General features: G+C 45.1%; 1 protein-coding gene across 1 annotated transcript in view; it reads right to left on the reverse strand.

Moving 5' to 3' along the window:
- Window positions 1-10,837: 10,837 nt before the first annotated feature.
- LOC143941063 (stAR-related lipid transfer protein 6-like) overlaps window positions 10,838-15,922 on the reverse strand; it is a 35,546-nt gene continuing 30,461 nt past the window's right edge. The window contains exons 6-7 of the mRNA XM_077462993.1: window positions 15,444-15,537; window positions 10,838-11,518 (exon numbers count right to left, since the gene is read on the reverse strand). Coding sequence (XP_077319119.1) covers window positions 11,362-11,518; window positions 15,444-15,537 — 251 coding nt within the window. The 3' untranslated portion in view covers window positions 10,838-11,361. The remainder of the gene's footprint in view (window positions 11,519-15,443; window positions 15,538-15,922) is intronic.

The raw sequence follows: 15,922 nt of genomic DNA on the forward strand, positions 1-15,922 counted from the left end.
AGACTGACTGTCCCTGCTCTACACAGCGTCCTTTCCCTACACTGACAAAAGACAGAATGCAAAATGGCCGCCAGATCAGGTCTATTTAAAAGGTAGGGGGTATATCCATGTACAGAAATGTCTCAATTGGCTGTCCTGTCCCCCATGATGGATGTGTCATGGGTCAAAGTTCTTCACAATGTAAACGAATATGTCTGCCGCGAACAACGCCAGAAGTCTGCCGGTTTGGCGAATCGCGGACGAGCAAAGTTCGCCACGAACCGACCGCCGGGCGAACCGTAAAGCCACCTCTACTCATATGCATATATGTAATAGGCCACTTCCACATTGAGGCACTTTACAGGTGTTTTTGCGCTAAAAATATTGGCTGTAAAGTGCCTGAAAAAAGCCTTTTCTGCAGCCCCAGTGTGAAATCCCGAGTGCTTTCACACTGGGGCGGTGCGCTTGCAGGATAGGAAAAGAGTCCTGCAAGCAGCATCTTTGTGGTAGTGCGGGAGCACTTTATAAACCACTCCTCCATCACCCCTGCCCATTGGAATGAATAGGCGCTGCTTTCAAAGCACCTTAAAAGTGATTTGAAAGCAGCGCTAAGCGGGCACTTTTAACCCCTTCTGGGGCCAAAGCGCAGCTATAACAGAGGTAAAAACTAAAACTAGCAGCACTTTACCGCTAAAGGACCCGTTGCTTCCGTTTGAAAGTGGCCTTATGGATTAATATACTAATCATGGACTATTTTTTTGTATTTTTTACTATTTGTTTTTTTTTTTACATTTTTTTTTACCTTTTCAATCAGCTCCTACTTTTCACCAGGAAATATTTAAATTTGCCCAGGCAGCCAGGCACATGACCTTTGGACAGTCTCTCACAATAACCAGGCAATGGATTTATTTTCTTGGTTTTATTGCTGGTTAAACTTGGATGGAGTGCAAGGAAAGCTTTGGGATACTTCACAATTTACTGTTGTGCACAAACACTTAAAGGACTCTTTCTATTCTGTCTATTGATTTCAGGAAAGCAACCGTCCTTTTTGCAGACTAGAAACACAAGCACTTTTGGGACTCCTAGCAGGGCAAATCCCACTTTCACAGTACTGACACAGTCACACAAGTGGTTAAACAACAGATAGTTACTAGGATCCCATTTCCAGGCCTCTACTTACTGTGTCTCCAGATACTTGGGTACCTCCGGTTCAATATTCGCTGTACCAGGAATCTCCATGCTGCATCCTCAGTGCACCCCTTCTTCTTGACTCATAGTTGCTTCCAGCAAAAAATATAGGCCCTCCAGCGCCCACTAAGCTGGGACCTTGATAGCAAGCATTAGCTAACCTGCCTAGTATTGTGCAGAGTATTGCATAATGCGCTAGAAGCTTCTTGGATACAGCAAACAGCTTTACTTTTCAGTGCAACAATATGGTTATCTTTGATGTCCTTTCCGATAGCACGCAGCTGCTCTATGATCTCTAGCATAGCATTCACAGGGTCACACATTTGCTGGCCTTCTTCTGGTTTCATCTTGTATAACTTAGCAAAACAGTTTGCTGTGTAGACTTGAATGCTCATGCATTTTCTGTAATGAAGTCCACATACCTTTGGCTATTTTCTCTGTTCTTATGTGGATAAGCTTGTCCTCTTCCACTAGTAAACTTATGATTGCTTTTGCCTGCCTATTTTTCCTGTCTCATTCCTCTGTCTCTCCATTTGTAGGTCTGTCTGCATTCATCACTTGCCACAAGTCATCCTTGTTAAGAAACATTTCCAATTTAAACTTCCACAGTTGGTAATTGCCATTGTTCAGCTTTGCTATTGCAAAATTCCATCTGAACCACTTGCCATCTTTCATCTGCTTGCATACAGTATTCACTGACTTGCTGCGCTCACTGAGTATTCTTTCCAGTGCCTCTGGCTGCTGCTGGGTGTCTGGGATATCCTCTCCAATGCCTGGGTGCCAGGGCCCATAACCTATTGTGCAGAATATTGCACCATGGGCTAGAAGCTTCTTGGATACAGCAAACAGCTTTACTTTTATGGAGGATGTTAGATTATGTTTTACAGCATTAGAAACAGGAAGAGAATATAAACAAGTGCGTATAACACAATAAGGATGATACTTCCTCTGATTACCCTACTATAGATAACACATTATTATACTACAGCGCCACCTGCTGGATAGATAGGTATAATGCATATATATAGTTCACAATATAACTTGCTGTTGCTTTTCCAACACCCAGAAGGGCAGCAGTCCTCCAGACCGGGATCTCTTCCTTCAGGACAAGAACCCTGTAGCTCTCCACCTCAGTCAATTTATCTCCTCTCAGCCACCTACCGAGCACTTCTACCCCCAGGGATTGGCTGAGAACTCATAAATATTCATGCCAAAGGTCAGTCTCTTCCAGCCTACTATATTCTAGAACCTACTGGAACACAGGGAGAAGTAGCTGAGCCTGCAGTCTGTGCAGCCCAGAGCAGGCAAAACAAATCAAACACTGCTCCACTGCTTATAGAGGAGCCAAAATCTGGATTTGCCTGAACCTCTTCATAGCAACCTATTCTCGAAGGGTGCTGCATATGTTATCAATCACAAACTGTTTTCACCCTGTAATCTCATAATAGGATTCCCCGACATGTGATTGTTTTCATAAACTATGTAGGCACTTCAATCAGCCAAAGCTCAAAGAGCCCCAAGCAACTTCTGGAGGAACTGTAATTAAGAATGGCTGTGCTGGAGGGGCCCTGTGGCTGTAGACAAACCTGTCTAGCTTGCTGCTGTGTCTCCAGCTACTTGTGACTTACCCAAAGACTCAAGAGTTACCTATGTCACCCCCCGTAACCTCACACAGCCTTATGTACTGTATACTCATGTATCTTCCCAACTGTCCCTCTCTGAGTGCATACCAACTCCTGTCTGTGTCCCCATCTTTGTTCAGGCATCATCCAGGGTTACCATCCACATTCTGGACTGAGATGCCGGCTCAAAAATGACAGAATTATATACATTCTAGTGCCTGTGCAGTTCCTGGTGTTCATAAATGTGTGACACGGATCAGCCCCTGCTGCAGTATCTCATCTTGTGAGTAGTAGTTATAAGCCGAACTGCCCTGTGTTTGGTTTCAGCAGGGGTTCCCCGAACTTCTAAGAAGTTCAGAAGCTTAACCAGACTCCACTGAAATCAATAAGAGACAGATATTTAAAAAAAAGTGGAACTTCCGCTCGTCAGAACCCTCCCCCCCCTTCGGTGTCACAATTGGCACCTTTCAGGGGGGAGGGGGGTAGAGATACCTGTCTAAGACAGGTATTTGCACCCACTTCCAGGCATAGACTCCCACGGGAGTCTATGCTGTTTCCTGTCTTGCCCCGCTGTCTGCTGGGACACACGCGGGTCCCAGAGACAGCGAGGACCATTCCAATTGCGCTGCGTGACTCGCGCATGCGCAATAGGGAACCGGGAAGTGAAGCCGCAACGCTTCACTTCCTGACTCCCTCACCATGAATTCCGAGAGCCGAGTGATTGATCGGTCTCGGCTGCCAACATCTCTGGACCCTGGGACAGGTGATTGTCCATTTATTAAAAGCAGCTGTAGTATTTATAGCTGCTGGCTTTTAATATTTTTGTTTCCAGGGGAATCCCTCTTTAAACATGACCATTTTCTGGGCTAATAGGCAAAGGGATGCAAAAATAAATAAATAGTGGGGTGGTTGGGGGTGTTCACTCCCCTGGGGAACATTTTTTTTTTAAATTCCATGTGGTGGGGAGCAGTGAATTTTTCAGCACTGACACTTTCATAAGAAAAGAGAATTTTAAATTGCCATCAAATGACATCTCCCTCGGGCTTCCTTTCCTAAAAGGCACACAGACTCCAAAGGGGTCTGATATGTATTGTGAGGGAATTTTAGAGGGGTCTTTTTTTTTTTTTTTAAAGATGCCAGCAATGCAGTTTTCTTTGCTGACAATTTAAACTGTCATGTTTTTTCTTTGTAAATTTAATTTTTGTTGGAGCACATCCTAGAGCAAAAGTGAACAAAATTCATAGAGTACCTCCAAAAAGGGAGTGGGGGATGCAGCCCACACCCTACTGAACAATACCAGGTTACATGCCCTCAACAAGAGGGGGAGGGGTGCTTCACCAGGGAGGTACCCCCCTGGCAAAGCACCTTGTCCCCAAGTTGAAGAGGACAAGGGCTGCATCCTACATCCCCAGAACCCTTGCTCGGTGGTTGTGGAGGTCTGCGGGGGTTATCAGGATCTGGAAGTCCCTTTTAATAATTAGGGCGCCCCCCCCGGATACTGCTTCCCCTATATGAATGAGTACATGGTACATAGTGCCCCTACTCATTCACAAATAAAAAAATAAAAAAAGTGACATCATTGACGAAATATGGCCATGTTGCCATATTTAGGACATTAAGTAAAGCTCCATTCCCCTCTTATTTGCTTATGTGGCTGGGGGTCCCCAGCCATGTAAGTGAGTGGACCAGGTAAAGTCAGTGGTTGCTCCACCAAGGAGGGAACTCTCATTCATTTATTGGGGCGATGCTCCAAATTATTTCGCTACTGGAAGGATGTGACAGATACTATTTCTGCATTATATACGATCAAGGTCCCATTGGACCCCATGGTTTTCTTGCTAGGTACAGTGGACAGGGAGATCTTTACTCCCCCAACTAATATAGCTGTAATTAGGCTTTTATATATAGCACAGAAGCAAATAGCTGGTTATCTCCTCATACCCCTACTAAGAAACTTTGTATAGAACAGAAACTCATTAGGGAACGCTTAACATATCAACACAGAAATGCCACCCGAAAGTTCTCTTCTATTTGGCAAGCACGGTTGGATACTCCAGGTGTTGCCCCACCACACTTAGTTACAGTATGTTTCGATTATTACAGGCATAGATGTTTCCTTATTTAGGTTGGGACACAAGGGAACTACTAGTATCAGTCACTCTTCTATAAGATGAACTCAAATTTGCACCCTTTGTCCCATCTTATGGCGACTGTCTTTGTTATTGACTTTCTTTTGGGATAGGGACTGTGTGCATTATATTTGGCTAATTGGCTCTTCAGAGAGAGAGAGGACCCTTCTGTTTGGTTAATTTCGTTTATGTTTTAAAAAAAATTCTGATACCTTCACGTCAAAGTGCCTTATATCTGTATTAGGCATATACTGAACCCTAGATACCCAAAAAAATCTGGGTTCATGTAATATTCTAGTCCTATGGTTTGCTTATTGTATGCGAAATATGCAATATCCTTTGTTGTATGCCTTGGGTTTCTTGTATTGTTTATTGTGTTGTATCCTCAAGGATTTCGGCACAATAAATATTTTTCCGTGTAACCAGGAGCTGGCCATGCTGCCTGTGTTGTTAGGAGCAGCGTCGCTGCTGTGGAACTGTTTTCTCCTAGTGTTCAGCTGGACTTTGTGTTGTCATATCCTGAATATAGAGTGACTACGTTTTATGAGAAATGCATGGCATCTTGAGAAGTATAGTCCATGGAAAGACATGCATGCAGCCATTGTTTGTCCCTTCATCTAAGCCTGTTGGACCTGGTGCAACACTGACCCTTTGGGGAGCAACAGCAGTACTCCTTTTTCACAGGACACCATAAATACCCTTTGCTACACATTGCCTTATATTTAAAGTGTCACCAGGCTACTTCACTTCTCCCAATCACCAGGATATCTTAAGTATTCCATTTGTAGCAAAGTCCCGGGGCCCGTGAAGCCCAATGGTGGCCTCCAGTTAGGGACAGCTGACATCTTTCTGTGTAGAGTGGGTTACAAGGCATGGTGGGTGTAATGCAAGATGAAAAGGGTGGGTGGCAGACACTTTTTGAATGCAAAGAGATTTATTGTCTCTTAAACAGAACTGGGGGAGAGAGGGCTACTGCCAGGACATCCTTAAGTAGATGTAATGTTAATTGGAAGACTCCAAGACTTCTATAGGCAGACAGCCATAAGGGTGAAGGCCTACAGCCGGACACCACTTATGTATAGGTAGGACGCTCTCTCCTATGGTAACAGTCATAGAAGTTACTAACTGTAATTGTATTCAACTATTTGCAAGTCGAACAGTTCTCCGCTTACCCCACAATCACTCACTGTGGTTCTTCATGCAATGAGCTCCCAGTCTCTCTCACTAGACTTCAGATCCACTAGCCACTGGCTCTCCTGACCTCTTCCACTTTAGCACTTAGCATCTTCCTCAAGCGTCACCTCCCCGCTTCCTTGCTGGGTCCCTGGTTGGCACTCACAGATACTCCTCAAGCTTCACCCCCGCTAACACTTTAGGTCCCTGGCTTGGCACTCACTGATGCTCCACAAGCGTCCCCTCTGCTGTCTCAGACTTGCTGAAGTTTTCCCACTTCTTCACTATCCCTGGCTGGTGAAAAGTCTGCTCTGGTACTGGCCTCAGCTTACTCACAGTGGTCTCTGGTAACAAGGCAGATGGTCCCTTAGTGGTGACAGCTTCCCCTTTACCTCAGACCATAACTGGTTCCCCGGCCAGAGGAGCCGTTACTTCTGGTTGGACTACAAGCCGAAGTCCCAACCCTCCGCTGCTCTCCTGCTTCTGGATAGGCCCTCAGACAGCCTAGCAGACAGATAGGCCTAAGACCTAGCAGCTCAGGGCCACATAACACACCTCCACCCAGACAGCCGTCCAGGTGGCACAGAGCCCCTGATCACCTGACTCCACCCAAATAAATAGGCTCTCCCAGCAGGCCAAGAAAATCCCTGCCCATTGGCTGAGACACCCCATTCATTCATAATCTGTCCTTGCTATGCCCTTGTCTTATCCAATGTCACCAGATACCAGGCCACCTTGTGACAGAAGAGAGAAGTGCAGCAATTCCAGAATTAGGGGGAAATCAATTAATCCCCTAACAATTGGCCAAGGCAGCTATCACCTGGCAACTAAATTTAATAGCAGCACTGCCTAAACATCAGGGTGCTACACATTAAATAGCTAGCTGAAGACCAAAGGCTTCTTTCTTCTCTGAGACACAACAACATATCCTGCTCCTCACTAAGGGACTGTTCCGTTAGTAACATATGTACAAGTACCTACACCCAGGACTCCATTTACTGACTGAGAGGGTTTATGTATTTACGAGTTTTATCAATGTAAGGACATTGTTGTATTTTGCTCCATTTGAGCTGTGGTGTTGAGGCCTACAAGGGAGTGGTTAGACACAAGAGCGATCACCCCTCTGCCCTCCTCCTGCCTGTTCACATAGGTTTCAGTGAATAGAGTGTAGTTTAAAAAATCCTTATATTCTACAAATAAGTTACCGCTTCTGTGTCACTGTTTTATATCATTGCCATTATTGTTTTTCTTGCTACTGTGAATCTCCCTTAGGGGTCAAGTTTAACCCTTTAACGTTTGGTAGAGCACGCTTTGAGCTTTGAGTCCATTGAAAAAAGTGGACTTTAAAGGGTTAAACCACTGGGGATTTATGCTCATAGCTTTTCAGTAAACATTGTTCAACTTTTGCACCTAAAGTGTGTGTGCCTTTAACGCTTTGATTATCATTGAAAATGTCGGAATCCATGGTGTCAGAGGAGTCGGAGAACTTGCATGGTCAGGTCAACCAGTGGGGTACACTTTCAGCAATCTGCCCTCGTTGGGGTAGGGCTTAGGGGCGGACTGACCATTTGTGTACTCGGGCACTGCCCCAGGGGCCCATGCCACTAAAAGGGCCCCATCAGGGTTGCCAGCCTCAATAAAACCAGGGACAGTATGTAAAAATCTGTGTTTTTAAAAAAAATCACAAGATTATAGCTGCCCCGCCTCTTCAATACCTTTTCAGTGTGTGTGTGTATATTGTGTGTCTGTGTGTGTATACAGTATGTGTGTGTGTGTGTGTGTATACTGTGTGGCCCCATAATCTATTGCCTGGGGGCCCCATAATCTTCTATTCCCCTGGGGGCCCCTTAATCTCCTATTGCCCGGGGGCCCCATGAGTTGTCAGTCCGCCCCTGGTAGGGCTACATCTGATTAAAAATTAAGTCAGTGGTTGGTAAGGATGTTACGTGGGCACAGGATCCACTGCTTCTTCAACACCTATTGACAGCTGGGATAGTGGTAACCTCATTGTCCAAATATGGCCTTCTGGCCATATTTAGGCAATGATGTAGCCCGTTTCCATTCCCCGCCTATAGGCTTACAAGGCTGAGGATTCCTGGCCACATAAGTGAATGATGTCAGGCTGGTATGAACACAGCGGCTGTGGCTTCCCTAGCAACGATTGACAGCCATAAGCTGTTCTGTTTGTCCACGCTAAATGCCCCAAACATTCGGCGTTCCGACAGACATTAAAACAGTCAATGTTCTGTCTGAGGTAACATGTCTAACTACAAAGCTAAAACAGACGTGAAGATTTTCAAATATCAAGCCGCGCTTTAAACTAAAATGGTGAAAAATATAATTCTATGACTTTATACAGATGAGAAAGTGAATTGATCAAAACTGATCAAATAATGAAAGATTAATAGTCCATTCCAATTGATAGTCGGTCTCCTCTGTGCAAATACCGCACACAACACCCAAGAATGGTGATAAGAGAAAAGGGTCTACCATCCACTTCCACACAAACTGCCTCTTACCAGCTCCTATGGATCTCTTAGTTATATAGGAGATCATATGCACCCGTGGCTTGATACCCAGCCAGGGCCTTTGATTGCACAAGGTCAAGACTCCCTTTGCAGGAGTAGGTGACTCAGTCAGGAGGTTATAACAGATGTTTCCCAGAAAAGAATGATAAAAGATCTTCCATAGCTACAGAATATGTTCCATTTGAAAAATAGTAACTCATGTCAGTGGGCATGTAATTGCCATCACCCCTATGATAAATAAGAAATAAAAAAAAACCTGTAATGTCGCGTACACACGATCTGACTTTCAGGCAGACTTGTTCCGGTGGACCGGAATCCGTCGGACAATTCAATCTTGTGTGGGCTCCAGCAGACTTTTTTTTCCCAAAAGTCAGACAGACCTAGAAATAAAACTTGTTTCAAATCTATTCAACGGACTCAAGTCCGATAGACTAAAAATCAGGAAACCGCTCGTCTGTGTGCTGGTCCGACGGACCAAATACGACGCAAGGGTAGCTATTGGCTACTGGCTATTGAACTTCCTTGTTTAGTCCCATCGTACGTCATCACGTTCAAAACGAATGGACTTTGGTCCGTTCGTGTGTGACCAAGTCCGTCGGAACTCCGCCAGAAAGTCAGTCGGGAAGACCGTCAGACCTACTCTGCTGGAAAGTCTGGTCGTGTGTACATGGCATTAGAGTCTGCAAAAGACTTGAGACTGGGGTGGAGGTTCACCTTCCAGCAGCACAATGACTCTAAACATACAGAAAGAGCTACAATTGAATGGCTTCCAACAAAGCAAATTCATGTGTTATGCCGCGTACGATTGGAAAATGCCACCAGCAAAACTCAGATGAGAGCTTTTTGTCGGAAAATGCGACCGTGTGTATGCTCCATCGGTCTTTTGCTGGTGGAATTCAAGCCAGCAAAAGATTGAGAGCAGGTTCTCTATTTTTCGGTCGAGAAAAGTTTCTATCCGAAAATGCGATCATCTGTATGCAAATCGGACGTGCAAAAAATCACACATGCTCAGAAACAATTCAACACATGCTCGGAAGCATTGAACTTCATTTTCTCGGCTCATCGTAGTGTTGTACACATCACCGTGTTCTTGACGGTCAAAAGTTCAGAGAACTCTTTTGTGACAGTGTGTAAGCACGCCAAGCTTGAGCGGAATTCCGTTGGAAAAACCATACACGTGGCATTAGAATGGCCCAATCAATGTCCAGACCTAAATCCAATTTAGGATGTCTAGCAAGACTTGAAAACTGCTGTTCACAGACGCTCTCCATCTGTGTAGAAGAATTTACAAAAAAAAAAACTTTCATTAACCGCTTGCCGCCCGCCATATAACAAAATGATGTTGACAAAGTGGCTGCGATATCCTGACCATATGACGTCTTTCAGAATATTATGCCGCTGCCCCCGGTGGTGCACATCCCGGCAATCGTTGTTGTGGCGCGTCAGTCTGACACACCGACACTCTGACAGAGACTCTTTACCACGTGATCAGCCGTGTCCAATCACGGCTGAGCACGATGTAAATGGGAAGAGCTGTTGATCGGCTTTTCCTCACTTGCGTCTGACAGATGCGAGTAGAGGAGAGCCGATCGGCTGCTCTCCTGACAGGGGGGGGGGGGTCTGTGCTGATTATTTATCAGCACAGCCCCCCCTCGCAGATGCCCATCCAGGACAACCAGGAATGCCGTCAGGACCACCAGGATGTTGTCAGGCCTACCAGGGATGGCCTTCACACTGGACCACCAGGTTTGCCACCCTAAACCACCAGGGAAATGCCAGTGACCAGGCAGCTGCCAATCAGAGCACAGGCAGCTGCTAATTAGTGCCTATCCCCAATGCCTGCCAGTGCCGCCAGTGATGCCTATCAGTTAAATCTATCTGTGCCAGCCATCAATGCCCATAAGTGCCGTCTTTCAGTGCCCATCAGTCCCATCTACCAGTGCCACCCATAAGTACCCATCAGTGCAGCCTTTCAGTGCCCATCAGTGTCACCGTTCAGTGCCCATCAGTGCCCACCAATGCCACCTATGAGTGCCCAGTGCTGCCTATCAATGCCCATCAGTGCCACCTATTAGTGCTGTCGATTAGTGCCGCCTATCAGTGCCCATCAGTGCCACCTTATCGGCGCTGCCTTATCAGTGCCCATCAGTGCAGCTTATCCGTGCCCATCAGTGAAGGAGAAAACTTACATACAAAATTTTATAACAAAAACAAAAACTTTTTTTCCAAAATTTTCAATCTTTTTTTATTCTTTAGCAAAAAATAAAAAACGCAAAGGTGATCAAATACCACCAAAATAAAGCTCTATTTGTGGGAACAAAATGGTAAAAATTTAGTTTGGGTACAGTGTAGCATGACTGCGCAATTGTGATTTAAAAAGTGACAGCACTGAAAGTTGAAAATTGGCCTTGGCAGGAAGGTGCGAAAGTGCCCGATATTAAACTGGTTAAAGAACTGAATAATTTGTGTTTTTATATTGCCCTATTCAGCTTTCCACTGCTAAAATATTGTATTTGGTTGGACTGTCCAACTCGTTGGGTAAATTGGTAATTTGGGGGTACATGATGAGAATTTTTTTCAGAAGTGTAATCTGTGTAGATAAAATGTGTTGTTGGCCCAACCACCTTAGCATAGCAGAGTCCATTTATATTTTCTTTTATCTTCCCAGTAGCCTATAATTCAGTGATGCATCTTCCCTGTCCTCCCCGAAGGCAGAGAGCCATTATTACATTTAAAGATAATTCAGTTTCTGTCCTGGTAAAAAATTTTAATTCCTTCCTGAACGCTGGTGATGAAGCTGATTATGTTGTTGGGTAATGCCGACTCCACCACAGCTCGCGGTAGAAGACCACCAAGTTCTGTCTGGATGTAGACCACAAGCTTGGAATGTGCTGGGTTCCTGCAGTAAGCAAAAGAATGATAAAAATAATTATAGTGCGCAGTAAGAAAATTCCACATTTGGTGTTACGAAGTGGCCATTTTCGCGGCTTGTTGTGTTTTTCTTTCTTTACCATTTAGCAAAAGTTTAACACGTGTAGGTTGGGTGCAGCATGGCGAGATGGAAATAATTCACACAGTTGGGTGTGTAGCACCTCCTAGTGTGCAACTAGTGTTAGTGTAGTTAGGTTTATTTTGGTATGACTCATGGTAACTGTGTGAGCCTTTAATTAGGTTGGGTTACTGCTGGTCAGGCTGGAAGGCTCTGCAGACCAGTCCTCTATTGTCTCTCCCTGGTTCTGGAGGTCCCTGGAAACTTCTAGAAGGGGATCTAAAAAGGTTGGGTCTAAATGTTGATGGGAGTTTTGGCCAATCCCCAGGCAGGACACCTGGCAGTGTGGCTGAACCAGCCCATAAATATGGTGGAATTTGAGCAGAAGGGAGATGGGTGGAAGATAGAGGGCTGAGGTGGCTGTCGGTGGCCTAGGAGGGGTCCCTTAGGTCTGGGGGGGGGGGGGGGGGCTCTGCCTCCAGGCTGGCTTGGAGGAATCCTTTTAGTGTCCAGTTTGAGAAAGAATGTTGTCTAGGAGCAGAAGGTTGCAAGGAGGACAGAGTGAGTACATCAGCACACCCAGGGATTCACAAGAGTAGAGACAATTTTTTTTTAAAGCACACCCTGTAAGGCAAAGGCATAATGAGCTAGTATGCATAGCTCATTTTGAATAACTTACCTGAGAACGAAGCCCCCGAAGCGGTCCTCCGTCTTCCTCTCTCCTCTTCCTGCCATGGATCCCGGAGCGACTTCCGGGTCTCGCGGCTCCGGCACTGTGATTCGCCGGAGCCGCGACAATGTTACTCCCGCGCATGCGCACGGGAGCCGGCACTCGCGCCATATCGCCGCGATCTGCGGCCTGCCCCAGTGCGCCTGTGGTGGCTGTCTTCGGGTAAATATCTCCTAAACCGTATAGGTTTAGGAGATATTTCTTGGACCTACAGGTAAGCCTTAATCTAGGTTTACCTGTAGGTCAAAGTTGGTTGTAAGGGTTTACAACCACTTTAACCCTTTATCCTTTGTCCTGGGAGATCTTTGGACAAACAACCAGGAGGGCTGGTAGTACCTGCAGGAGGGCTGGTAGAACCTTCAGGTGGTGGAGCTGGGAGCAGTTACACAAGGGGAGAAAAGATACTCCTGGTTACAATTTTGCAACATCTATTTTTCAAAAGGGGGCTAAGAGCTCCTGGTCCATAAGGGACTTTGCCACTAATCCAAGAGACTTGGTGTTTCTAGCAAGCAGAGTAATAGGAAGGAAGGCGTCCTCAGCTGTTGTTCTTCAAGTCAAGTTGGGCACCTCATAATCCCTATACCCTATCCAAGTTGTTTTCCCCAATAAAATAACAAAAACAAGCCCGTGGGCTGATTTCTTGTGTCTGGCTGCAAGCTGGAAATTTGTGTTGCCTGACTGTGCAGGACTAGAGGGAACAAGTAACCAGCTGCTTCAGGTGTAGCGCTATGGGTGCAATAAAGAACTTGTATTGAAGTATGCAGAAACAGCTCACAATAGAACCCGAGGGAAGACCACCCAACTGGGTGCACACTCATGGTTTTCCAGAGGAGTTGCAGACCCTACACTTTCCTTCCTCATCAGGAAACGTTCCCTACCGCCAAAACTGTCCCTAACAGGCAGGGTACCTGTCCCTACACTGCCCACTCGCAAAATGTGTGCCAAACCTGGGAGCCAGGGACTTAAATAGGCTCTGTCTGACCCAAGATGGTTGCCAGAATCACATGGGGTGGCAGTACCCAATAGGATAGCTTCCCCAGTGACCCAGAAAACCATAGAGGAACTCTGCTCCTCTTGACTTCCTTTGCAATAATAATGCCATTGCGGAGAGTACCACCTGCAGTGGGGAAAGTAGACTGCATTTATTGATTTCCTCAGATCCTTATTGATCTCATCAGACCAAATGAGCATTATGCCAAATAACGCCACTGATATCAAATCTTAGAAGGGTCTTGCTTTTCTTAGTTCTGGAAAAGGCCTTTGGTAGGTTGTGCTCTTCCCATGACTGATGATAGGCAGCCATCATAATGATGGGTTATTAGGAATGTGTGGGATGCAAGAAAAACCAGGCAAGCTTCAGCACTACCAGCAAGTGTTGAAGCATTGCCCATCCGAATGAGCTGGCTTTTGGGCATAGTGAGGGGGAAGGAGCACTGCTGATGTCATCAAGAGAGATGATATCCTTAGTGTACCCCCAGCATTCAGCATGGTGCACTTATTTAAAGTGTCATTAAACTCACATCATGAAAAACTATAAAATCAATAAATGCTATATTACATGCTGCTCATACTCAGTCACTATGAGACTGGTTTTCTGTATTTTTCAAAACACCTGGTTGATCCTGCTGCTCTCTAGCTCCCCCTTCTGTCCATGTCCCCAATTCAGCTAGGGATTTTGCAGAGCAGTGGTGTCAACTCTGCACATGCTCAGTTTTCAGTGAGTTTCTATGCTGAACATTTCCTTCCCCTATCACATCAAAAGCAGCTCATGTGACTATAGAGGCACATATGTGGATGTATACACAGTGATAAATGACAGCCCACTCCCCCCCCCTCCTCCTTCATGTCCACTAACCAGCTAAACACACTGGAGGCGGGATATTACATGTAGATTAATGGAGGCTTCACCTCCCCCATATGCTAAAACGCAGGCTGGAGGGGCGTAACACAGCCTGAGACTGACAGAAATCCGCCCCCACCATGTTATTGCCAAAAAATAATAAACATTTAATTTAAAATATATATTTGTATGACCATTTAAAACTGTTTATTAATATTAATTATTTACTTTTACTCTGTATTCCAAAGGCTGTTTTTTTTTTTTTTTAACATGTGACCAGCAGCAGATGACTAGAAGCTCCTCCTGCTTATGTTTCCCTGCAGACAGGCTAGGAAAGAGCTGGGTCATGTGACTGGTAAAAAGGTACTTAGAGTTTTTTTTCAATAAAAAGTGTGTGTGTTTAGTGTCACTTTAATTAGATGAAACACCAATGTTGATGGAGAGGGGAAGAAAAAAGAAAAAGGTAGGGGAAAATTTAAGCAGAATAAACTTTAGTTTTAAATCTCTGAAGAAAATAAAAAATCCTGGACGGTCATACTCCATTTCACACCATGCATTGATGCTTAATCATGATTAAGCACCAGCGCAGGGTGTGAAACGCGTTAGCTGGTTTTCCCTGTCCTTCTTGTGTATGAAGTGACTGTATTGGATTTTATAATATTTTTCAATAAAGGTGCCTTCAGTGGAGTGCGGCCATCCAGGATTTTTTCTTTTCTTATAAATTTTGTGCAGAGCCAGCACCTGCGAGTTCCTAATAGGGCCGGTGCTTTCAAGAGGTCTGGAGCTTTTTGGAGCGGCAATCTCTGTCTTTAAATAATCTCTGGTGATCCTGCCCTGATGGTTCTTGTTCGGGCACTTCCTGTTCCTAGGGTGACAACGCACACTGTTCCTGTCTCCCAGCTTTAATCCTGTTCCTGTCACCTAGGCACTGATGGAAACTACCAGTGGCCATTGTAATGCACATTACGGAGGCACGGTTCACTGTTGCCACCATTAGAAAATCTGCCCTGAGAAATGCCAGGCAGCCATTGCTGGCGTGCATGTAGACAGGAAGTGGCTGTAATGAGGCTGCAAGAGTTCTGCAAAGCTGAGATGCAACAAAAGGGTAAAAAGCAGAAAAGCATTTAATAAAAAAATAAATAAATGTAAAAAAGACAACTGATTATGATACACAGCACTTTAACAAATTAAATGCTTTTATAGGATTTACGGCTTAGGCAAAGACATATTTGAAAATAAGACCTACATTGTTCTGGGGTACTTACTCAGGCAGCGGTGAACATATATATCCAGTTGGGTAATTGAAGCCTCGGACATTTGAGGAATTTACTGGGCATTTTTCATAATCAATACTTATACCTGAATGGAATATAAATAAGGGCTTTTTAAAAAAAATGCAATTGAATAGTTTTACTTTCAACCTGCACTGATACATTTTGGCCATTAGAGGGCAGTACCAACTCATAGAGCGGGGCAGTTGTAAAATACAAGATAGTCATTCCTTTAAAGAGGAAGTAAACCCTGATGGGTTTTATTTCCTCTTTTGCTCGCTGCAAATGAAAAGCATATTGGGATAGTATGCATCGCATACTAGCCCATTATGTGCCACTTACCTGCAAAAGAATCCAGTGATGTCCCCTGTGTAGGCAGCGTCCATCTTCTGGCCCCTCTTCCTTCCAGGCCGCGGACTCCGGCTCTGTGATTCGCCGGAGCTGCGTGACGTTACTCCCACGCATGCGCACGG

This window comes from Lithobates pipiens, unplaced genomic scaffold (genome assembly GCF_037356315.1).
Source record: "Lithobates pipiens isolate NorthernLeopardFrog02 unplaced genomic scaffold, aLitPip1_a1.2 Scaffold_3, whole genome shotgun sequence".
Classification (NCBI taxonomy): Eukaryota; Metazoa; Chordata; class Amphibia; order Anura; family Ranidae; genus Lithobates; species Lithobates pipiens.